The following is a 25,542-nucleotide window of genomic DNA, read 5'->3' on the forward strand; positions in this document are numbered from 1 at the left end:
TGGGAAATGCAGCAGCTACTAGTAAATTTCAAAAATAAAAATAGATACCAATGAAATTACATTAATTGAGGCATCAGTAGGTTAAACATTTTTGAATATTTATTTCAAAGAAAAACAGTAAACTAGCTCTGTAAGCCCCGATTCTCCCTTTAAATCCGCTCAAAAGGGGGGGGGGTGATTTAAAGGGAGAAGCTGGGGAAAATTTGAGGGTCCTTGTCAGGGGAGGAATGTTTATGTTAGCAGTATCAACATTTCAGAGTATCTTTAGGGGACCCTCCTGATGATACCAGCCAGGTTTGGTGAAGTTTGGTTCAAGGGGTTCAAAGTTATGGACCCTCAAAATGTAGCCCCATCTGCTATTAGCTCCCATTGGAAACAATGGGGTACTCCCTTTCGGGATCCATAACTTTGGACCTCCTGAACCAAACTTCACCAAACCTGGCTGGTATCATTAGGAGTGTCACCTGATGATACCCTGAAATTTTGGTGCCACTAGCCTAAAAACTGCCCCCTGGTGGCTGACAAAGTAAAAACCCTAAAATATTTTTTAAAATACACCTCACTCGTGTATAAGTCGAGGGGGGCTTTCTCAGCACAAAAAATGTGCTGAAAAATTCAACTTATATGTGAGTATATACAGTACTTTTAATGTATTTATGTCACCTGGGGTATTTTGACTTGCTGGCATGTTATCTTGAGCTCTTTCCACACAGACAAAATAAAGGTTTTGAAGAAGGAAATAAAACGTTTCCTCCAAGCAGTTCCACACAGTTCCCTCCACCCGCAACACTTTGCAGATGTTTTATTTCAGCCTCAAACTGTTTTATTTCGATTTTCTAAACTAGCAATCTTTTTTCCTAAAATGTTTCCCCCTTCCCTGTGCGGAGAAACAGGGAACATTTCGTTTCTCTTGCCTGAATGTGAAACTCCACACATTCCTTTGACATCCCTTAGTTTCTTTGGTCATCTGCCATTTTCTGCTGCTTCAGAAATTCTCTGGCTGTTCACCATTTTCTGAAGTTTCCTTTGGATGTTTTCTCATCTGGCATCACAGCTGCCCACCATCATTGGTGTACATTAATAAATTAATTATTGACTTCTGATTACACGAACGTGCCATTTTTCCTTTTGTTAAATTTTATGTGTTGTGGATTAGGTGCTATGCAGATTTGACCTTAGAATTGGCAAGGGTTCAGATATCGAGACTTTGTGCCATCAAAGCCACACATATGTGTTTTTTTTAAAAAAGAAATGTTTTCATCTGAAATGTTTTACTACAAACCTGTGACCTAAGGCAGCTGAAGTGGGAAGGAATCTCTGAGCATTCCCAAATAAGCCACAGACTCTGCTGTAGTGTCAGGATCAGTTCTCTGCTGTAACTGTCCCATTTACTTTGTGCAGTAGTTGAAGGACATAAAATTCAAGGACATGCAGAATCTGTTCAAGAGCGTGTCTTGATAGAATGTCTACGTCAACATGTAAAGTTCAAGTCATTTGAACATCTTGTCCCCCACACAAACCACTTTTGGGGGTTACATCATTAACTTTAGATAGAAACAAGTGGTTGGAGCCAGAGTTGCATTTTATGATTCATGGGCAACAAAACAAAGGGAAACACTACATGCCAATAGTGGCACCTAGTTTGATGGAAATTACCTGCACTCCATTCCGTGGCAAAAAGATGAAGGCTGTGAACCTGTGTCCACAAGATGTCACATCTCTGTAGATCATTCACGATTCAGCACACTCTTAAGCCCCATTAAAAATTGTGTGCAGCGTCATCTTTTTATGGCATTGACTGTTCCTGCAAGCAGAAATTAATTTACTATGGGGCTGACTGTTTTCTACAAAAGAACATGTTTTGATCAAAAACCTGATTCAGGTAGAGGCCCTAGGCTCCAATTAGCTTTCCTGTATCAGGTAAACTAATTTTTGGCAAAAGGTACACGTCAATAACATTGCTGGTTGGTTATAGGTATAGAGCACAAGTGATACTATTGTAGAATTTTTCTTCCATTTTAATCCTTTATTATACCACAACTGTTCAATTTTTATCATTGTCTAATGCAACAGAAAATTATACTGTCAATTACTGTTACATAGATAATTAAAGGAGAGCAATTACACGAGTCCATAAAAGTGTCTTACCCGAAGATAAGCAGGTCACAAGCAAGGATCCCCTTCTAAGAAGCAGCTCCTAATCCGTTCAGCTTCCCACGTTTATAGGCTTTTAAAATAATCTCCTAACAATAGCTATTTGTCCCACTTGATAAGGGCAAACATTCATGGCCAACTAATTATTTTATAACTTCATTATGTCACACAAAGTCATCTCTGCTTGAAATATATAAGAATTCTTAGTTTATTCTTGCTACTTTTTATCATAGCAAACTCTGTTTAAAAATAGTGATTACAAGATTATCATACACGTGAATATTAATATCTGCTGGCCTTCAACCAATATACCCCATCTTTGATCATATCTTCATTTCTGTGAAGACAGGCATTCTTGCCATTCTCAGATGCTTCTAACTGAGCCTCAGTGCATAATGTTTACTGATATGGGTTAGATGGCTTATAAACTACACAAGGCCATATAATTATGTTACTTCTTTATTTCTTTCCCCTCTCCAAGGCTCATTCCACACATTCAGAATAATGCACTTTCAAACTGCTTTCAATGCTCTTTGAAGCTGTGCGGAATGGCAAAATCCACTTGCAAACAGTTGTGAAAGTGGTTTGAAAACGCATTATTTTGCGTGTGCGGAAGGGGCCCAAGACTATTCTGTTCTGGGTCTCTAAACTCCCTTTCTGCTGAGAGGTTATACCAGGGCTCTTCAAACTATGGCCCTCCAGATGTTCATGGACTACAATTCCCATCAGCACCTGCCAGCATGGCCAAGAGGTAGGGTTCATGGGAATGGTAGTCTATTAACATCTGGAGGGCCATACCAACTCTGCCTCTGGTTTGCAGCAACATCTTCCACAATCTTTTTGGTCAAGTACAGCAGCTGTTCCTCTGTATTCCCAGCCATTCTGCACAGTACATTTTTGCTCAGCCACATTATGCATTCCTTATTTGTGTAATGTTGGAAGTACCTATTTAATTAAACGAATATTTTTAACACATGGTTGCTTGTGAAAAAAAATCACTGCTTGTGTTCTTCCCTCTTTCAAGGTTACTGCCAAGGTAAAAGCAAGATTACTGTTGAAAGCAGATATTTCGGCTCAGAGACTGAATGCCAAAGTACAAGCACTGCCATTTAACCTACTCCCTCTCCACCCATTATCCCCCATTCCCATCAGAAGGAAAGGAAGCCTCAGCCTCCACTTCTCCCCAAGGTGATCCTTGTGTGGAAGGGTTTTGTTGCCCGGTGTGTTGGCAGAGGGAAGTAAACTGCACAACTATCTCCTCTTTTGGAAGGAATGGCACCTGTATGCTGCCCTCTGTTTTGGCAAAGATTCATAGGTGTGCATGTGTTACTTCTAACTAAGGTTAGTTCTGGGGAGGCTGAGTGGAATCAGGGAATTGCTTCAACCTCTCTCTGTTTTCTCCTAACCTGGCCCCGCCTCCATTTTGCAGTCACTGTATCTCCAGATCCTATATATGGAGACAGTCACCTGAAGTCAAACTTATTTGAGTGCATGAGCCTAGTCTCATTTCAAGGTAGAAATTAAAAAAAAAAACCCAAATACATTCTTCAGTGGCTCCTATGGTAGGATGCCATGCAGTATATTTTGTTGTAATGTGAAGAAATGGCAAATTGATGGATTTAAGTCATATGTTCAAGGGCACTTGGCCAAGCTGTTTTAATTACTTGTTTTGAGAGATTTTTCTCTCCTTTTTTATTTTAAGGCTCCAGTGAAAGAATCTATCAGTAAGTTCATGGCTTACGTGCACACCAGTGTGAATGGGATGTCCCGTTCTTACCTGAGTAATGAACGTCGCTATAACTACACCACTCCTAAGTCATTTTTGGAGCAAATCAAACTGTATCAGAATTTGCTGCTTAAAAAGAGGAAAGAACTGACAGCAAGGATGGAGCGGCTGGAGAATGGTCTGCAGAAGCTCAGCAGCACCTCGGCCCAGGTAGGTGAGGCTGAGTGTTGTGGAAAACAAATCAAACATAAGATGCAGGCAGAAAAGACACCCCTCCTCTCTCTCACACACAGGCATGAGCAGGTGTATGAATTAAACAACCACATGGTCAGGGCCAGTTATGTGGCTCTCTTCTGACTGACTGATATCAAGCCAGTCTCATTGAAAGGCTATAGCATTGTTTCTTCATAAATATTCTCTCCCTGTCTGTCTTTCTGGTTAACATCAGCACAACATCCCAAAGGATGTGAAGAAATCCCCCTCCAAAATGTATATAACTTATGGGAGTTTGGGCATGGTGACCTTTCTTGGGGCAGCTTGCCTTGCCTCTACATTTATGGATTAATTGATTCATTTAAAACATTTGTATGCTACCTTCCATCTAACTTATAGTCCTCAAGGTGTTGGGTGGGACTGTGCAACATTTTTTCCAGTATTTTTTGTGTTCGGGTTTAAAATAATTTTTTGAAAACCCCTCAGAAAAGCTGAACACCTGTGCTCAAGGGTTTTTCCTGATGTTTTGGATGATTCAAAATTTTGGGGTTCTGTTAAACCTGATCCTGAAAAATCCCAAGCTGCCTCTGAAGTCCACGTGGGTCTCAGAGGCAGCAGGCAGGCAGTGCAAAACCCAGCATTAAACTCTGCACCACTTGCCCCCTCCTTTGTGGACTTTGGAGGCAGTGCGGCAGAGCTGAACGCTGTGCTGGCTTGTCTGGGCCCAGCGTTCAGCTTTGTGCTGTCAACTTTTCTGAAGTCCATGTGGACATCGGAGGCAGTCGAACAGAGCTGAACACCCACCTGTGAAGTTCTCGTAGACTTCAGAGGCAGCGGCACAGTTCTGAATCCTGGGCATAGCTGGCCACGTCTAGCAATCTGCTCTTTTCTGCCTGTAGCCTCCAAGCCTGTGTGGGCTGCACAGGTCAGCAGGTAAGTTAGGCAGAGGTGGGAGAGCAGTTTCCACATTGTTATTTTTAATGGTGGTGGTTCGAAGTGGTCCAAAAAATGCCCCCACCCCAAATTGGCATAATTCAGGATCCACTTTTCAGCTCCCTTATATTGCTGCCTTCTCCCCCCTCTGTTCGGCTTTGCAAAATGCAGATCCCTAGTGGTGAACAATCAAGTGTTAAATTGCAGATAAGCACATATTTCAAACAAATAAAATATAGAGACACAGAGAAACACAAAGGAAGGAGGGCAAATGATACTTAGCGAGAAAACGCTGAACGACGACAACAAGAACCTTCACCTGCTGGCAGAAGACAATGATAGAGGGAGACAGACAGACAGATATCCCTGGGGAGGAAGTTCCACGGTTAGGGTACCATGTCACCTGTCTAGCCTCAGATAGTGGGAGTAATTGAAGCAGAGCCTCTGAAGATGAATGGAATGATTGACCATAGAGGGCTTTAAAGGTCAACACTGGTACTTTAAATTGAGCCCAGAAGCAAATTAGGAGCCTCTAATAAAGATGCAATGCTTTTTCCTCAGAATCACAGCACACTATTGCTTTCACAGGCCAAATACTGAAATGAATGAGGGGTTGATTCAGAGGTGCCAGAATGCAGAATGCAGGCAGTTTGTGATCTGCTTCATCATGTTCCCTTCACTCAATCCACTGCTGTGTTCCTAAAAGAAGATCCTAAAAGCTTTTCCAGGACTACATCCAAGAAAAAGGATGGAATAGTTTTGAGCATGGCAGCATCTTACAAGCAGCTGGAGTGTGTGCATGTGTGTGTGTTTGACAGACTTAATTAGAGTACTACATGGGGAACGTAACCGTCTGCCTTACAGCAGTGAGAGTAGACTTTATGTTTCTACTTATTTTTTGGGAGCCCCCAGTCACAAAATGGCAGCTTGGTGGGTGTAGCTAGTCATAAAATGGCAGGCTGTCCAAAAATTACTGTGTTTTAGAGCAGGTCCCTAGTGCTTGAGTGGAGAAACCTTTCCTTTGCAATTTTCTGAAAGCAAGCCACTGCTCCAAACTGTAACTAGCCCTATAGGGGAAACATATAGAGCTTCTAGTCTGTGTGTGTGTGTTCATAAATAAATTTTATATACACACACATGTATATTTACACCTATATGTTCATATGTGTGTGTGTATATACATATATCTACAGAGAGAGAGAGAGAGAGAGAGAGATTCCTCCAGAAAAGGCAAATAGCAGGTTTGATGCAAGGGAGGGAAGTTGATAGGGTCATGTGTGCACTTATGAAGCTGGAGGAGGGGAGAACCAGAATGGAAGAGGGTACTTTTTTTGTCCTCCCACAGCAAAGATTCGTGTGTGTGTGTGTGTGTGTGTGTGTGTGTGTGCCCCTTTTCCTTTGCACAAAATAGAAAGAGAAGAGGAGCTGCTGCAATAGCTTTGAAGAGTAGGATACGAAAGTGATTGCCACAACACTGGAGGCGGGGTGAGGAGCTACTTTTAATTGTATGGAGAGTGACTCCCAAGTGACCTCCCCCTCTTCCCCCCCCTTGAAGTTGTTTATTTCATGATTAAAACTTGCATATTTCATGGCACGTTGCGTTACCAGTACATGTTCTACAATCTAAACCTACAATATTAATGAATTCAGAAAGTCGCTTTGTGACCTTCAGGAAATTTTCATAAACCTGCAGCAGCTTGATCCAGGATAATTAAATTTGGGGTTTCCTAACTATTGAATTAGGAACTGGTGCAAAGAGGTGTTTGTGATAGAGAAAAAAAACCAGATCTTTTCAGAATGGATGCCTAAAGTGGGGTAAAAATGTCAGACTGTTTGAAAGTGTAACGTGGATGATGGATGCTGTAGTAGGGGTGGGCAACCAGAGGTTCTTGGACCAAGTCTCTTTTAGTGTGAGGTGCTTCCCGAATTGCTAACTTAGAGGCACAAACGATGTAGAGGAAGTAGCTTTTGTGGCTGCTTATCTTGAAGGCAAGTCACTTTGAGGGAGATAGGCTAATGAACTAGTCAACCATCCTTTCCCCTCAACTTGACTGTCCCTCCAGAACTACTTGCTTGTCAGGGTATTTAAGCTCAAGAGGCAGTCATTTGAGCTGTTACTCTTATTTCACAGGGGAATGTAAAGGTATACCTGAGCTGCTGTTTGCTTGTGTGTGGATGATGGAAGAACCTCAGCAGCCCTTTGAAAAGAAATCTGACTGGGTTTTCTTTTCTTTTTTTTCTTAATGACTTTTCTTTGGGCAGTTCTTACCAGATCAAGACGGTGCAATGGACCCAATCTCAATATGATTTCCTCTGAGGTTTTATCTGCCAGTTACTCAGTGAATGTAACAACAGAATTTGATCTTCCTCAGATGGGTGGTTGTTTTATTTTGGGGACTTGCATATTCTCCTCTTTTGACACCTTAGATCATTACTTGGTGTTTTTTTGTTCCTTTAAGCTGTTTTATCTTCAAAAGCAGTTGTTGTTTTTTAATCCCTTGGATCACAGGTGTCAAACTTGTGGCCCTCCAGATGTTATGGACTACAGTTCCCATCATCCCCTGCCAGCATGATGCTGGCAGGGGATGATGGGAACTGTAGTCCATACCATTTGGAGGGTCGCAAGTTTGACATCTATGCCTTGGATGGTCAAAATGATTGCCTTTTCAAAAACCTTCATTCATTTGCCTCCATGCTATGTTCCTGTGGAGGGCTGTAGTGTTGCAGAAATGTAGGAAGTTTCTCTTTGTATAGGAGGAACATAGTAGGAAGGAGAAGCTTTTTCATCAGTCACTTGTTTCCAGAGCTCCTGTAAAGCAGACTGCATTCCACTTATCTTTCTATGTCTGAGGTAATCATTTAGTGTTACTTTTGTTAAAGATGCGTCATTGAATCCCAGACTTCAGTCTCTCCTGCTGTAGCAATTAATTGGTGGCCTTTCTGATGTTGCATACTTAGTCCCAAAGCCTAGTACAGACAACCGGATTTTTAAAAGCCTGCTGGGAGCCTACTGGGCAAACTCTCTGTTCTTCAATGCTCTTATTTTTTTTGTGTAGGATTTTTATTTCTGTCACTGGGAGTCACAAAGTGCTTAGACTGCTTTGTTCTTCCCATCAGTAACTTCAAATCTATCCCAGGGTTCTTTAAAAAAGACACGTCTTCCCATTTCTCAATTAAGGTGGAAACATCACATTGGATTAGTTAAGGCTTTGGGGGTTTGTCACGTTTATGTCACCAAGTTCTAGCAATGTTTCAGGTGCTCACTTGTCCTTGTCTGTATGGTCTTGCATATAAGGAGCATGGCAGTATCACTGGGGTGATCCTTATCACTATCATCCATTCAATTTCTTTCCCATGCCATCAGTAGCTTTTGGTGCTAGTAATTTCCTCTTCAGAGATGCATTTACTTGCCCTGTTTCTGGGGAATCAATGCAGGCCATGGAGAACATTCACTTTCTTTTGTATTCATCTTCGCAACTGTTGATGACAAAGTTGCTGTTGTTTTAAACAGATCCACATGAAGTCTGTTAGCTGTTGTCTCTATGGATTCTTTGGTGCTCTTATCTGTTGTTGCTTTTAAACTGTTGGTTCATTGTTCCTATAGTTTCAACAGTGGCAAGGGAGTGTGGTGGGGCCTGGTGTGGGGTGGGGGGGTGCAGGGCTCACGTATGCCCCGGGAGCAGTTCCCCCTTTCTCCGGCCCTGAGTTTCAATTAATGTTTGTTGTAAGCCAACTTAAATAGGTTCTCATGGAAAGAAGGATATAAATAAATAGAAACCCAAGAAATTAGAAGTCAAATATTCTAATTATTTCTAAATGTCCTTCCTTCCTTCCTTCCTTCCTTCCTTCCTTCCTTCCTTCCTTCCTTCCTTCCTTCCTTCCTTCCTTCCTTCCTTCCTTCCTTCCTTCCTTCCTTCCTTCCTTCCTTCCTTCCTTCCTTCCTTCCTTCCTTCCTTCCTTCCTTCCTTCCTTCCTTCCTTCTTTCCTTCCTTCCTTCCTTCCTTCCTTCCTTCCTTCCTTCCTTCCTTCCTTCCTTCCTTCCTTCCTTCCTTCCTTCCTTCCTTCCTTCCTTCCTTCCTTCCTTCCTTCCTTCCTTCCTTCCTTCCTTCCTTCCTTCCTTCCTTCCTTCCTTCCTTCCTTCCTTCCTTCCAGCAACAATAGGTAACAACTCTGTCAGCCATAAACTTGGATCCAGGGTTGCCAACTCTGGCTAGGGCAGTTTCTGGGCTGGGCCTGTAGAATGTGGGGAGGAGAAGCCATAGAGTTAGTGATGCTACATACTTCTAGTGGGAAGACTCCTGCTAGACCTCCCTGATCTTGTCACTGTGATGCTTGACAATGCTTCTGTGGAAAAACTGGAGATGGAGAAAGGGAAATGCTAACGCCTAACACCTTTATGTCCTTTCTGACTAAAAACTGGAAATGATATCACCACATTGCAGTTACACTTTAGGAATTTGCAGATCTCTGTGCTCAAATGATAGAGATCTGTGGGGTTCCTAGAGCATCATCACAAGTTCCAGATGTTTTGTCTGGAAAAGTCAAGATGTATCAGTGTGCCAACTATGCGGGGAAGGGAGGGGACTTTGAGGCAACTGCTCACTGGACTGAAGAACATCCAATCCCTAACACTGGACTCTCATATGGATTTGTTAAACCCCAACTCAGAGCTGTAGCAAGGGGGAATTGTGCCCGGGGCACATGCATGCCCTGCGCCCCTGCCACACCCCTGCTCGCCCCACCACACCCCGGAACGCCCCCGCACCGGTGCGCGCCCAGTGCAAGATGCCCCCGATCCCTTGGGTTCTACACCACTGCCCCAACTTCCCATAATTAGTTAAATGTGGAACATTTGCTTAAAGCAGAGGTGTTGGACTCATTTGTTACAAAGGGCTGGATATGACATAAATGTGATTTGGTTGGGCTGGGCCCTGGGGGAGGTGGCTGCCTTGGCTGGCTCCAGAACAGCATGGGGTGTATGTATGTGTGTGTGCCTGGACTGGTGAGCCCACAGTGGGTTGGGATGGCTGCCTTGAGAGAGCTTATCAGGTCTGCAATCCAGCTGAGGCACCCCCTCTCTATTACAGATCTGGCCAGATGGGGAGTGAGGGGGGTTGCCTCAACTGGCTCATGGGCCTGATAAGCCCCCTCAATGGGCTGGGTCCAGCCCGCAGGCCACATGTTTGGCACCCCTAATTTAAAGAGTTGGTAACATGTAAACTATGTGTTTCAAAAGGGCCTTCCAGCTGTCATTGCACCCTTTTTCACTGTTTGGGCCTAAAGGTTAAGATTTCAAAGTCTGCTTTTGGGGGCCGATAGAACTAGTTGTGCTTCAGGAACTGGTTTTCCTTCCTTTGTCAGAGGAGGTTGAATGTAGAGACCTTTATTTTGCTTCATTGCATTTTCCTCTTTCCTTATTTTGTGCACTCCAATGTGGCATCTTTCTGATGTAACCCAGGTTGTTAATATCCTGTGCTACTTTTGTTTTGTTTTTTTAGTTCGTTTATTGTTGTGACATCTTTAGCCTTCCATTACTGTTGTGTACTTTAAGTCTTTGCTCAAGGTTTTTGAAAGAAGATTTTGTCTGGAAATTCTATGGCACCACAATGAGCCTGTTGGATTGCATTTACAGCCTTTCCTTTTATGTGGTTGTTATAAGGCTTGCACAGAGCTGACAGGTCAATCCTTTGGTTGCCTCATCAGAGCACTTAAAACCTGATAAACTTTTCATTCATACATGTATTCATTCAGCACACAATTGCTTATTGCAGGTTGAAGGTTATAAGCCAGATCTGAAATCAGCAAAGCCCCTGCTTCAATTTTCTCAAATCTCCAAAGATTTTTAAATGAACAAAAAAGTTGCTGCTGAGTTTTGCTGACTGAAGTGCTTATGCACCCCCAGCAAGCAAAGTGTAATTTTGCCTCCTCCAGCAGAACAACAGGAGATGAAAATGGATTAGCTGCTCAGCAAAGGAATATACAAAGGGCAGTGCTCCACTCTGAGCTTACACAAAATGCCTGCCACTTACTTGAGGCGATTATAGACTGTATAAAATCTGTGCTGAAAATGGCATAGAATCCCAGACCCATTATGTGCCTGCCCTTCCCTATCGACAGCGGTGTACCCTGAGGATGTAGAGCTTACTCTTCCAGGGTAAACAGAAAGATACCATGTTCCTGTTAGTGCTGTAGAATTTTGGGGGAGCTTTTGTAAACTAATTGTACTTGATGCTTTCACGGGTTCTAAAATGACCTTCTCATTAACTGCTATGGTTACCAGGGCATTTGAAGTTAACTCTTCATAACTGAAACAAGCAGGTTTCCAAAGAGACTGCTTTGTGTATTCAGCCACCAGTTTGTGCCCCACAGTTCTTGCTATTACAGAAAAGTGCCACATACATAAAATCCAGGATAGAGCTGTATATGGCAGGTGCATGGCAAGGTGGATTGCTTGTCTTAAAGCATTTAAGTTGCTTTAAGTTTGCAAACTGCCTATTACTAAGCATCTTGTCCTGTTATGGTGCCTCTTTAACTTAACTGAAATAATATAGTTCAGAGATAAATGTTTTCAATATGAGGTAAGGAAAGGAAAATATTGTCTCAATAACACCTTTATATTATATTGCCTTTTGAAACTCTGCAACCAAGCTCATGGTTGGAGGCTCAAGTTTTGCCCCAAAACAGCTTAGCTCTAAACATCTTGAGCAAGCTTGGATGTATTCTGGATTATGCTGTGTGGTTGGTACCCTCTATATTGTTATACAGAATCAAGTTGCCAGATTTGGCAGCAATTGGTCGGTGTTAATTTATTTACTTCATTTGTTCCTTGCCTTTCTCCCCAGTGGGGCCCAAAGCAGATTACGTTGTTCTTTCCTCCGTTATATTCTCACCACAATCTAGAATGGTAGGTTAGACTGAGAGTATGTGATTGGCCCAAGGTCATCCCAGATTGTAGACTGACACTTTAACCACTATACCTCACTGGTTGTAAGGGTACATCCTTGTTGTACAGCAGCTTCTCATCTGCCATAGGGAAGTTATTTTGGGGCATGAAGGGTCAGGAGCTTATTGGGGCTATAGATTGTTCTTAATTGGGGGAACAACAGGAGGGCAAAATGTAGATCATGTCCAGGAAAGATTATAGGGAGGGATATGTTCCTGACTTTTGTAGGATTAAGGGTGGATAACCATCATTCCTGATGTTCTTAATAGAATAGATGATTAGATACAGCCGAAAAGCTGACAGAAAGAGCTGGTGGAGTGGGCCCTTCCCTGTCTTCCCCAAACAGCCTGCACTTTGACCCAAAAATCCTCTCTGAGGATTGGGAGAGCAAAATATGTACAGGTTACTACAGTGGTGAGGGGGAATCAGGTAAAACTAACTTCTCCCTCCCTCCTCTGCTAATGCAAGCTGCAAGAAGAAGAAAGAGGCCATTTTCCTGGTTTCCCTCTTTGATGCAAGATCCTGTACTGTGGTACATTTTGTTTGTGAAGCTTTCCCTAAATGCAGGCTGTTTCCAAACAGGTTATTTGCTTTTGATTGAATTGGCAGCTGAATAGTGTTAAAGCAGTATAATATAAGAATCTGTGTACCAGATTCTCTCAATTCCCAGGTTTCATTGTTATAAAGATAAATCTATAGCCTCTTTCATTCAGGAACTGTAAGGGGAAAGGCACATCTCTGCAATGAAAGGGGCTAGAGACATTTTTAATTTAAAAAATGAAAGGTGGAAATTCTGAGAACAGATTGTTATAATGTTTATCAATATAATGATAGTCAATTGTTGATTTTAAGAAACACTGAAAGCCCTGGTGATCTGGGGAGTGGGGCGGGGGAGTGTTAAGACTCTGGAACAGGAAGATTACAGGAAAACTTGCCATGTAAAAGCCTTTTGCCACCCCACAGGCCTTTTCTGCATGCACAGCTCCCCACAAATTTTCTCAGTGGTCAGACCTTAACCCTTGGAATCATTTTCTGTGAAATCATTCTGCATACGCTCATTTCCCCTATTGTTTTTCCCCTTATCTATAGAGTTGCATTTATTCCACATGCTATGGCTGAAAATGTACTATTCCTAATGGAGGTGGGATGTCATCTGTGATGCAGAATAACCCTCCCCCCATTTTTTTTAACCTTTTGTGCAGGAGCTCTAGTGTTACTGGGCAGCTACATTGAAGTGACAATTCAAAAATGTTTTAGCCTCCATTTCTACCATTGAGAACTACTCATGCAAGACCCCCTCAAAACCCTACTGGAGCAGGTGCCATTACTTGAAGGAGCAGAAACACATAGCCCACCCACTCCCAAACACATTTTTCAACCAAATTAGAGCTGCCCTAAAAAACAAATTTTACTGTGGCAATCCCCTGTCAATTTCACTTTCTCCTTACAGGTAACACAGTGTAACTTTTCATTAAGATTACATCACAAGCTCTAGGTGAAATTGACAGTACAATAGCCCCTGCTGCTTTCTGTCTGTGCCTGAATTCTTTCTTTCTGTTCTCCTTTAAGCCTTGGGTCTCTTTGACACCAATGAGGCCCACCATTCCCCCCCGGGAGGGTTTTTTTTAAACTGAAGGTTTTAATGTTGGACGCCGACAATTTTGTATGGAACACTGTATTTTAATAGGGTTTAGTATTTTATGGTTTATGGATCCTATTATTTATTTATAATTTGTTTTTTGTTATGTACTCCATCTGTTTGTTGTTGTAATTTGTTGTTCACCATCCAGAGCCCTTCAGGGGAGGGGCGGGATAGAAAATTAATAATAAATATATAAATAAATAAAAACGTTAACATCTCAAACTCTAGGTAAAATTGGCAAAACTGATCCAATCACCTCTGCTTTCTGTCTGTGCCTGAACGTTAACAATGCAAGCGCTATACAAAATTGACAAGCTCTATATGAAATTGATATTATTGCATGTTCAGGTCTCCAGTATCATCTGTTGTTTTCACAAGAAATAGTGCAGATTGAATATAGTTGGGTGCCTGTAAATGGATAGCAAGAAGAAACACTTTTCCCTTTTCCTTTTGCACAAGAGGAAGAAGAGTTTGGATTTATACTCCACCTTTCTCTCCTGTAAGGAGACTCAGGGTGACTTACAAGCTCCTTTCTCTTCCTCTCCCCACAACAGACACCTTGTGAGGTAGGTGGGGCTGAGAGAATTCCGAAGAACTGTGACTAGCCCAAGGTCACCTGGCAGGAATGTAGGAATTCAAAAACACATCTGGTTCACCAGATCAGCCTGAATCAATTATCAATGTTTTACTTGTCCACACTTTTTAAGGGATCTGTTGATTAGTGTTAAATCTATTGAGATCTCTCCTCCCTCCCTTCCAGCATATTACTTCTTCAGATACCCCCTTTCCCCTGTAAGTGTCCCATAATTCTTCTTTCATGACTCCTGGCTAAATATTCCATTTTCTTTGTTCCAGGTGGATGATCTAAAAGCAAAACTGGCAGCCCAAGAAGTGGAGCTGAAACAAAAGAATGAGGATGCAGACAAGCTGATCCAGGTGGTAGGCATAGAGACAGAGAAAGTGAGCAAGGAGAAAGCCATTGCTGATGACGAGGAACAGAAGGTGGCCTTAATTACCCAAGAGGTCCAGCAGAAGCAGAGAGACTGTGAGGAGGACTTGGCAAAAGCTGAACCTGCTCTTGCTGCCGCCCAGCAAGCTCTTAACACACTCAATAAGGTACAGGCCACCTACTGTGAAGTAATTGTTCACATTCAAGTTGATATTCTATGCACAATATTTACCCAGGAACTTGCTCTACTGAGCACAAAAGTAAGTAAGCATGCACTGGATTGTACTGCGTGGACCTGTAGGTTCATTTCTGTGGGTAACATGGAAAAAGCACCTAATTTATTGCTTAGGAGCATCAGTGGTGTAGGAGGTTAAGAGCTCGTATATCTAATCTGGAGGAACCGGGTTCGATTCTCCGCTCTGCCGCCTGAGCTGTGGAGGCTTATCTGGGGAATTCAGATTAGCCTGTACACTCCCACACATGCCTGCTGGGTGACCTTGGGCTAGTCACAGCTTCTTGGAGCTCTCTCAGCCCCACCTACCTCTCAGGGTGTTTGTTGTGAGGGGGGAAGGGCAAGGAGATTGTAAGCCCCTTTGAGTCTCCTACAGGAGAGAAAGGGGGGATATAAATCCAAACCCTTCTTCAAACTCTCTTCTTAGTAACAGAATTGCAGCAATGACATCGCTCAGTGTAGAAAAAGCTCCTTTCCTGTTAGCTCTTCTGATATTATTTTTGTACACATTTTAAAGTAATTCTCTGAAACGGAAACATTATGTAGGAATTGGTTGCCTACATATAACTATGCTAGAGCTATATCAACAGAAGATCAGGGATCCAGTTCAAGAAGTCAGTTGGGGAAAGGTTTTGTGGATATTCCCATATGTTTACACTTAAGGAACCACTTTAAATAAATCTGGCTCCATCCACGCATGGGTGCCAACAGCAGCCTCAAGTGGAGAGGGAATGGTGTCCACACAGCCTGTTTCCATGTTAGAAGAAGAGGAGTAGTAGTTTGGATTTATACCCACCCTCTTTCTCTCCTGTAAGGGTACTTAAAGGGCTAACAAGCTCCTTTCCCTTCCTTCCCCCACAACAGACACATTGCGAGGTAGTTGGGGCTGAGAGAGTTCTGAACAAAATGTGACTAGCTCAAGGTCATGCAGCAGGAATGTTGGAGTGGGGAAACAAATCTGGTTCACCAGATAAGACTCTGCCGCTTATGTGGAGGAGTGGGGAATCAATCCTGGTTTTCCAGATTAGAGTCCACCTGCTCTTAACCACACACCAAACTGACTCTCTATTCACTTCAGTTTCCCCTTCCTTTGCATGATGGCAATCATGCAGAGATCTCAGGAGGTCCTGAAATTTCCCATTTTTTACCCTGCTGAGCCACGTTATAACACTGCAGTACAGCTGGGCAGGGAAAGAAGAACAATCATTTAAAGTGGCAAAGGAAGCAGCAGTGCCATTTTGAAGGCATTAGCTTTGCCTTCCCTCTCTGTAGTGGTATCATGGCCCAGCCAGACTTAGTTGTGCCCGTGGATCCTGAGGACTCCTAAGAGGAGGAATTAGACTCTGACATCACACCAGTAGAGGCACCAGAGGAAGATGAGGCGGTCCATGCAGGACCAGACTCGGAACCATAGCAAGGCACAAGCACAGAAGCCCCTCAGCCCCAGACCAGTTGCAGGGTACCCGACACTGGCATGCCCGCTCTCCACTTCTTCTGAGCCCTGCGAGCAGCCCCGGAGAAGGCTTTGCAGTGACTTACAGGAGAGGAGACGTAGTGCTCACTTGGCTGCTCAGCACAGCCAGGCCTCAGCTATAACGGAGAGTGCTTGCAGGAATAGGTCTGATGCACGAGCCTGATGCACATCATCTCCAGCTGCCAGGTGAGCATCTGGCTTAAAAGAGGCCAAGGGAAGAGCAGCTGTGTGGTGCAATGCCTCTACTACATGCCTGTACCAATGACTTTGTTGTGTGGTAGAGTCTCCTGACCCAGCCTTGGCTTGTGCTGTGGCTTCTTTAAATATGGTTTAAAGAGGCAAGCTGAAAACATCATGACTCATGAGTCTTACAGTGAATGAGTTTAACATCATGAGAACATTCCCCTTTAATATGGGGCCTTTCTGCTTTTTATGGGGGTATGAATACTCATGTGGAAGCAGCCTCTGGTTAGTATTGGGTGGGAAGATGTCATGGGTAGCATTCCCAGCACACCAACAATTCTTGGGCCACTATGCATTCTGGGGTTGATGTTTTTATTCTTTTGCATTGTGGATAGTCTAAATGAAGAAAATGCACATTGTTAAAAAAACAAACAAAAGCAGGTAGCGGCGTTCAAACTGATTCTGTTCTTAGGAATGTCACAGTGTGATCCGTTGGCAGGAGCCGTATGTCTGGAAGTAAAATCCTAACGCAGCAGGAAAATGTTTGGATGTCAACTCTGGTTTCATGTTGAAACTGTATAACATCTCATTAAGGCAAGATTAATGGGAAGCCTGAAGCTTCTCTGGAGACCGAGGCCAGGCAGCGTTTTCAGAGTGCGAAAAGCCACATCCTCCTCCTTATCTGCGTCAGAGAGTTTAGCCCATCCGTTGACATGAATAATAGGCTCTATTTGTGTGTTTATTAATAAGGAGTTACAGCCAGTAATGCAGATATATTTACATTGTGCTTTCATATGGAGCAGTGGTAGAGAAGCAATCAGCATCGCTCACTGGTAGAAAGGAGAGAGAAATATAAACAGTCAGGGAAGAGTGGAAGAGGGAATACTGATGATGTCAAAACAGATTTCTTTGTCTTTGCATTTCAATCATGTTACTGTCTTAATATGTGCTGGCCATAATTAGCTCGATTTAAAAAATGCCACCGATGCAGAATATTTCTTCATTAATTCCCAAACACTCAAGAGTATCCATTGACTAATGGATTTTATTTTGAAAGAGACTTGGCTGTCCCATGCTGTCTATCTAATCTTCAAGATGGCTCTGTTTAAGCAGAAAGAGCATTCTTAAAGAACTAGGGATCTACGTTGGGGAAAAAAATCAGTGTTTTAGATGTAGATTTCATGAGGTACATAATTATTGGTAGACTGGATTATTTGGGTCTCCAATATCGGTTTGGTATTCAGCCTCAGGACTTTTGGGGATTCTGAAACAATTCAGGTCCATTATTCTCTACAGGGAATTTTTCAAGGGGGCTGGAGGGGCGGTTTTCCCACCAAACAACACCAAAATTGTAGCATAGCTGAAGCTGTCTGTCCACTATAGAACTCTTAATTTCAAGTGAATTGGACCAAGAGGTCTAATTCTACAGACCCCAGGTGCTCCCAGTCACCTTCCATTGTTTTATAGGGGTTGGGGGTGGGGAACTTGCATGGTTTCTCCAGGGCAAAAAATAGCTAAACACAGTTGAGCAACCACTGTCCAAAAACCTCTGAATGTAAAAAGAATCAACAAGCCCAACAGATTCAGCATCAAACCAGAGAATCTCAGCAGAGCCACAGATCAATGTGACAAGCCCAACACACTCAGTGTCACATGACAGAATCCAAGGTAAACCAACTAAAACAAATGGGAGTCTAGTCCAACAGATCTAACATTAAGCCACAGAAGCCAAGTAGGGCAATGTGGCAGCTCAAGCCCAACAAAACCAATGACAAACAAGACAACTCATGTTGTGTAGTGGTTAAATTACAGTATAGGAAACCCAGGTTTGAATGCCCACTCTGCCATGGAAGCATGCTAGGTGACCCCTGGGCTAGTCACATATTCTGAGCCTAAACTACCTCGTATGGTTGTTGTGAGGATAAAATGGAGGCGAAGAGAATTATGTAATACACTTCCAATAGAAGCAACCTGGCAAGCTCCCCCAGATATCTTATTTGTCTGCAAGAGCTGCCTCTCTCCCCATTGCTTGGGAAACCTGAAAAAAAGCAAGAAAACAAAAAAGCAGCAACAACAACCGCCCACCCAAGTTTGGGACTTTAACAATATTTCTGAATGCCTCCAGAAATATTCAGAATTCCAGTACTGAGCAGGAATCTCTCATGTGTATCTGGATCCAGAAAATACCTGAAAAATACTGACTGTTTTTCAGTTATATTTTTGAGCTGGATATATCCAAGCACGCTTCCCTATGTAGAAATCTCTTGCTTCAGTTCTTTTTAGTTGGTTCCAGACTGCTGCAATCCTAATACATTTACTGAATGGCCTGTTTTGTTGATTGTACTGATTCACTATGTGTAATCGGCTTTGAATCCCAGTAAGAAAGTCAGACTATAAATAATATAAATAAATAAATAAATTGAGCAATAATGCCTGGTGCTTTGATGGAAGCAGGTGCTCTCTGCAGACTGCACAGTACACATATAATTTTTAGGAAATATTAATCCCTCCCTGTCTTGCTAAATTAGACAAAGTCTATCTAGTCTTCTGTTTTGCTTCCCCAAGATGCATTTGGAGGTATGCAAAGGGGGTATGAAGGTAGTGGCCATCAGCTGTTCTTGCTTTTTCATGGCCTCTGTTCATCACACTTTGTATCTGTGTGAATCAGCAATTCAGAAATCTCTACAGCTACTGTTGGTGTGAAAACCTCTCTAGCAAAAATATAACTTCAGACAGCAAATGCTTAAAGACTGATTTCAAACTTGTCCTCAAGAAACTCCAGTGTTTGGCAGTGTTTATATTTATGATCATTTGTTGTCTTCCCTCTTCCAGTGCATCACATACCCGCTCTTATTAGTACACCCACCAACAAACAAACAGCGTGCATTCCAGAACAGAAGTTCACCCATCGAGAGAGAGGAAAGCTTGCACTGTTCCTTGCAAAAGTCCTCTCTGTTGTTAGTATATTGAGAGATTGATTTCTCAATATTAGCACTTAGGGAAACAGGAAGGAACTGGCAGCATGGAGCAGGGAGCATGCCACCCCTCACTCCCTCCCCTCCGTCACTCCCCTTCCCTTGCATGGCGCCCCTCCCTCCCCTCCCCCTCCCTTCGCTGTTTTAAGGGGTTTTTTAGGCTTCTTTTGACCATTACAGACTAAATTTAGGTATTTTAAGACTATTACCTGATGAAAATGAGAAGGCGGCATGCGCAGTGGCTGCCTGTGGGTAGAGAGAAGGTCTCCATGGCAAAGGTGTACTCGCTGGCAGATCTCCCTACTCTGGCAGCAAAGCAAAATTAAAATGGTGCTAGAAGTGGTCTCAGTCGCCGCAGGGAGAATGAAAAGTGGAAGCAGGGCTTGAAGAAAACATGTCTGTACAAGAAATGTTGCTGCAACGGACATTGGTCCCCACCACTCAGCAAACACGTTGCATATAAGTGGCCATAATCAAGAAGGCTGACCAAAAAGCCTTAATAATAGACAGAACAACTAAAAAAACATTAAAGAGCTTTAATGCATTGTAAATCATTAAAAATTCCATCAAAACCAGGCACATTTTGGTCAACAGGGCTTCTTCAGTGGTATGAATTGTGTTACAATACACACTATAAAGTAAACTATTCCAAATATAAAACACAGTGAATCTGACCAAGCTATAAAACATGCATAAGAAGTGAAAGTGGTTCATTAGCTAGACAATCCCCCTATGGAATCACACATGAATATCCAGTATCATTTTTCAGATAGTTGTTATATCTGATCCTAATATCGTGGTAAGCAAGGTCAGCATAAATCCTAGCTCCGTGGTGTATCCACAATCAGGAAGCAAAACATATCCCCAAATAAGCAAAATATATCACTAGCAGATACATGAGCATTCCTTTCCAAAGGCCCATTCTGAACTGTTGAGTATTGCTGCTGGAAATGTGGGTGGCTGCATCTGGCAAACTCCCCTTCAAGTGTTACTCCATTTGCAGAATAATTCAGAACCCAAAGCACAGCAAATGGCTGCCTTTGTGGCCTTAAAACAGATGACTGTAAGGAACCTCAAAGGACTCGAAATATAGCAACTGGTTTCAGTTCTTTTATTTCATAAACTTCAACGATCACACTACACACAATGCGGATTCTGACTTTTCCGGGCTCAAGGTGTCGCTTATACGGACAATCCAGCCCCTTCCCGAACTCCCAAGCGCAATTCCCACGGCAGAGCGAAAAACAAGCTTCAAACGCATAAGATAAGTGCAGCAAGGTTAAAGACAGCAACCATCCCGGGCACGCAGCCCAGAATGTGGAATGCGCCAAGGTCAGGATAGCGGAGCAGAAACTAACCCCCAACCTTACACTCCGCCTCTCCCACGAAAGCTCCCTCCCCACCTGGCTTATGAGGGAAAGCTTTATGGAAGGCAGAAATCAGAGGGGGGGGGGGCGTCAATATTTTCCACATACGCCCATTGATTATGGCCAGAGGGATATCCCACCCAGGAAACCAAATATTGCAAACGTTTGCGAACATAACGAGAGTCCAGAATAGCATCAATTTCGTAATGTTTGTGGCCATCAACGATCACCGGCGGGGGAGCCTCCGTTGGGTCGTGCCAGGCATCTGAATCTGGAGCCCGCTTGAGTAAGCTAGAATGAAATACAGGATGAATGTTACTGAGCGAATTTGGTAATTCTAAACGAGCAGTTACACCATTGATCACCTGGGTGATCCGAAACAGACCTATGAATTCCTTGCCTAGCTTGGAGTACTTGTGCACATCCCTAAGGTTTCTGGTGGACAAATAAACCCATGCCCCTACTTGCAGGGGAAAATCAATTCTACGTTTGTCCGCCTGGTTTTTCTGCGCTTCCTGCGCTTGTGAAAGCGAGGAAGAAACGGTTTTCCAGCCTTCAGCCAGAGACCGGATCCAGTCGCCAAAGTCGGGGGGTTGAAGCGCATGATCGGGGAGTTGGGGCAACGGTGGAAACGAACGGCCCGACACCACCTCAAATGGTGTTTTGTTGGTGCTACTATGAACCGCGTTGTTATAGGTGTACTCAGCGAAGGGGAGAAGTTCAACCCAGTTATCTTGATGATAGTTGGTGTAACAACGTAGGTACTGCTCAAGCGTTCTGTTGGTCTGTTCGGTCTGGCCGTCACTTTGCACGTGGTACGGAGCAGCGACAGCCAATGCGGTTCCCAGAATCTCCAGGAATGCTTTCCAAAACTTAGATATGAATTGGGGGCCGCGGTCGGAGATCACTCTCTCCGGCGACGAGTGCAAACGGTAGACATGTTGAATAAACAATTTGGCTAATTTGGGCGCTGAGGGGATGATGGGGCACGGGACAAAGTGCGCCTGTTTGGAGAACAGATCCACCACCACCCATAAAACTGTATTCCCGTGGCTCTCGGGGAGATCCGTGATGAAGTCCATGGATATCACTTGCCAGGGTCTGGCAGCCGGGGGAATAGGGTGTAACAATCCGTGGGGCTTACCGGGGATGTCCTTAGCCTCCGCGCATGTCGGGCACCCCTTAATGTACGCTTCAATGTCCTTGCGCATGGTGCGCCACCAAAACTGCCGCCTGAGCAAGTGGAGCGTTTTTAAAAATCCGAAGTGTCCCGCTTGGCGAGCGTCATGGCCCGCCAGGAGAACCTGCTTACGTAGGGTCGGCGGGACATACCAACAGTCACCCCGCCTCCAGACTCCCCCTTGCAATTGCAAGAGGGGGTCGGATTCCTCCTTCGGAACGTCTTGTCGCCCCGCCTCCTCCAAGTGACGTAGAAATGGTGATACAACGTCTGGAACATTCATTGGGGGGGGTGCCGGGGGAGCGGCTGCCTGGGATCGGGTCACCGCCAATCCCAACTGGGCGGGCGAAAGGATGGTGCGAGGAATTGTGCGTAAGGAGGTATCCGCCCCTTTAGGCAGGCGGGACAAGGCATCAGCCAACTTGTTGCTATTGGCAGGGAAGAAATGGACTGTGAAGGTGAACCTGGAGAAGAAATCAGCCCATCTCAACTGTTTAGCCGACATTTTGAGCGGAGTAGACAAGGCAGCTAGGTTTTTATGGTCCGACCAAACTTGGAAAGGACGGGCAGCACCTTCCAGCCAATGCCGCCACGTACTAAGGGCCTCCTTGATGGCAGCTGTTTCCCATTGTTTGCCGTACCAACGGTCGGACACGTTAAGTTCAGGACCCGATAGTTTTTTCGATAAATAAGCACACGGCACAAGTTTATTATTTTTATTTTTCTGCAAGAGAGCTGCTCCTAAGGCTTTGTACGAAGCGTCGACATGAACGATGAAGGGCAAGGCGGGATCCGGGTGTTTCAATATGGGCTCTGTAGTGAAGGCAATCTTTAAAGCTGATGCGACACCTTGAGCCCGGGAAAGTCAGAATCCGCATAATGTAAGGAACCTCAAAGGACTCGAAATATAGCAACTGGTTTCAGTTCTTTTATTTCATAAACTTCAACGATCACACTACACGCAATGCGGATTCTGACTTTCCCGGGCTCAAGGTGTCGCTTATACGGACAATCCAGCCCCTCCCCGAACTCCCAAGCGCAATTCCCACGGCAGAGCGAAAAACAAGCTTCAAACGCATAAGATAAGTGCAGCAAGGTTAAAGACAGCAACCATCCCGGGCACGCAGCCCAGAACGTGGAATGCGCCAAGGTCAGGATAGCGGAGCAGAAACTAACCCCCAACCTTACAATGACATTGTTCCTAATTAGCAAATAAAAGAAAGCATTTCCACTCCAGGTCAGACCAATCATTCAAGCCTTTGTTCAAGAATGGCATTGCCAAAAGGGTTTAACTAAGGGGTAACATGTACCTACTTTGCAACTATAACCCCTCCCACTCACCAACCGACTCACACACTAGTATTTCTGATATAGGACTTCAGCTTGACAACGGATCTCAGCTAGGACTTGCCACAGTCACAACAGCAGAAGCATCATTTCTCGGAGCTACTCAAAGCAAACCAAAATAGAGCAGGTTGGCATGTGGAAACAGCTCGCACAGTTTGCTTGGTTTTATGCAGATTTGCCAAACCTCCCGAGGTTCTGTGTAAATAATCAAATGCTCCTCTCCCCTGGAAAGTATGAATTTGCAGTCAAAGGCCTCTCACAGTATCTTCCGAACCCTAGGCAGCACCCATGAACATGAGAACATTTATATATGCCTTGGCATATGTACCGGTAAGCAGAAGGCATGGTTTTCATACTGGTTTCCTCACTTGCTTCTGTTCAGTATAGAACTCCATTTGCTGATATTGTGCCTGGACAGTAGCTTTCCCTGTGCTCCAGTATTTTGTGCTTCAGTATTCAGAGAAGAAAGCCAAAAGTTGCAATTAAACAATAGGTGATGCGATGCGAAAGTCCTCTGCCTGAAAGCCACCACCGGTCTGAGTAGACAAGACTGACTGTGATGGACCAGTGCCCTGCATGATCGTGTGTTACATTTTCTCCTTTTAAATAATTAGCTTGCAAATCAGATCAGGCTCAATCCCTGCTTCCCTAGGTTGCAGCTCTGATCCATTTCAGGGTTCCACATGCTAGCTATTTAAAAGGGGGGCAAAAACCACTTGGGGCTTCATACAGAGACTTGCGCATTTCACTTATGCTTTGGTCCATAATTACACTAGCTTTGCCATTATCTTTGGCCCCTTTTCAGTTACTGTTCTAAACTGGATGTTATCCATTGTTCGCCTGATTCTGAGTAAAGTGATACAGGGATGGGCATTTCATACAGCAAATTTCAATCAATCTATGAGCCACCTCAAAAGTGCTTTGAAACACTCTGGCCATTTCCCCTCCCCCCTTTCACTGGCACATTATTTTGCAGCATTTTAAAAAATGTTCTAAGATTTGTGCTATAGCATCATAGCAACTCAATGCATCTGAATTCTTGTGATACAGCAATCCAGTGTGATAACACCACTTTCGTATGTTCTTGGTTACTATAGGCTTGGTTGCTTTAGGGCTATAGTGCCACAGTGCTAACCTTAAAATATTTTATTTAAAGCCCAAAAAAATGCATCATGGAAAAAGGTGGGGGGGAAAGCTGTCCTTTCAGAAGTTCTGCAGACATTGTAAATAGCACATCGCAGTGATTCAGAAGTGCAAGGAAAAACTGAAAATGGGAGAAAGCAGTTTCTATGAAAACAGGTAAAGCCAGGGATGCCAACTGGACACAAGCAACTTTATCTGACAAAGGTAAAAAAAAAAATCTGTTAGCAGCCAGGAGCCCAAACAGTTGTGTCTGAAATAACACAAAATATTTGTTAGCAACCGGTTGTTAGTGACCGGTTGTTAGCAGCCAGTTGTTAGCGACCGGTTATGCACAGATGAGGGCAGTTTGAAAGAAGCCTTATTCTCTGACTTTTGGTTACTCCCTTTCTTTGATTGTTGTATCACACTGTCAGAAAAGTTTCCTAACAAAATGGCTGTTTCCTGGTTGACTTATGTTGTATGTATGCTTTGGCAAGCCTGCCAGTCAGGTGCAGAGCAGTTCCTGTAGGCTTTAGGGTTGATTATGTAAATGTACCAAGAGACTAATCAGGGCAGGAATCCCTGGTGTGGATCGCAGCTTGCTGTCTCAGGGCTGTCACGTTTTCTGGATGTCAGCATGATACACATATTCCTTCTCAGTTAGATGTGACAGATCCTTGGCAGGATTGTTCTTGTGGCACAGAGCCAATCCCTTCTGTGTACTAATAACCCTTGCAAAAATCTCTGTGCTCTAGAGAGGTTGACTGCTGTAGCATACTATGCTATCACTCTTATGATGGGTGGGCGAAACTCTGCTTCAAGAATTAGTTTCTGTCTGATAAAGGAGTCTTATACTGACTGGTTCCACCCCAGACTATTAAGAATTGTTTTGAAGAAGTGAGTGTCCCAATAAATGAGAACTACGTGTCATATGGTGGTTTTGAAAAGGCACCCCTAAATAATTTGTCTGGATTAATGTAAAAATAAAGGAAACATCTCCCATTGTCAATTTTTTCCCTTTCCTGTCAAGATTTTGTTTATGCTGGTATCAAAAGAGGGCTTCAGTTCTCCCCAAAGAATTCCTCTCTTTTAGTGGAGATTC

The 25,542-nt window shown here is 43.6% G+C and overlaps 1 protein-coding gene across 1 annotated transcript in view; it reads left to right on the forward strand.

Moving 5' to 3' along the window:
- LOC125427841 (dynein axonemal heavy chain 9-like) overlaps positions 1 to 25,542 on the forward strand; it is a 176,736-nt gene that overhangs the window by 40,857 nt on the left and 110,337 nt on the right. The window contains 2 exon segments of the mRNA XM_048487396.1: positions 3,857 to 4,090; positions 14,467 to 14,727. Of these exon segments, the coding sequence (XP_048343353.1) occupies positions 3,857 to 4,090; positions 14,467 to 14,727 (495 nt within the window).

The sequence above is a fragment of the Sphaerodactylus townsendi genome, linkage group LG03 (assembly GCF_021028975.2).
Source record: "Sphaerodactylus townsendi isolate TG3544 linkage group LG03, MPM_Stown_v2.3, whole genome shotgun sequence".
NCBI classification, from domain to species: domain Eukaryota; kingdom Metazoa; phylum Chordata; class Lepidosauria; order Squamata; family Sphaerodactylidae; genus Sphaerodactylus; species Sphaerodactylus townsendi.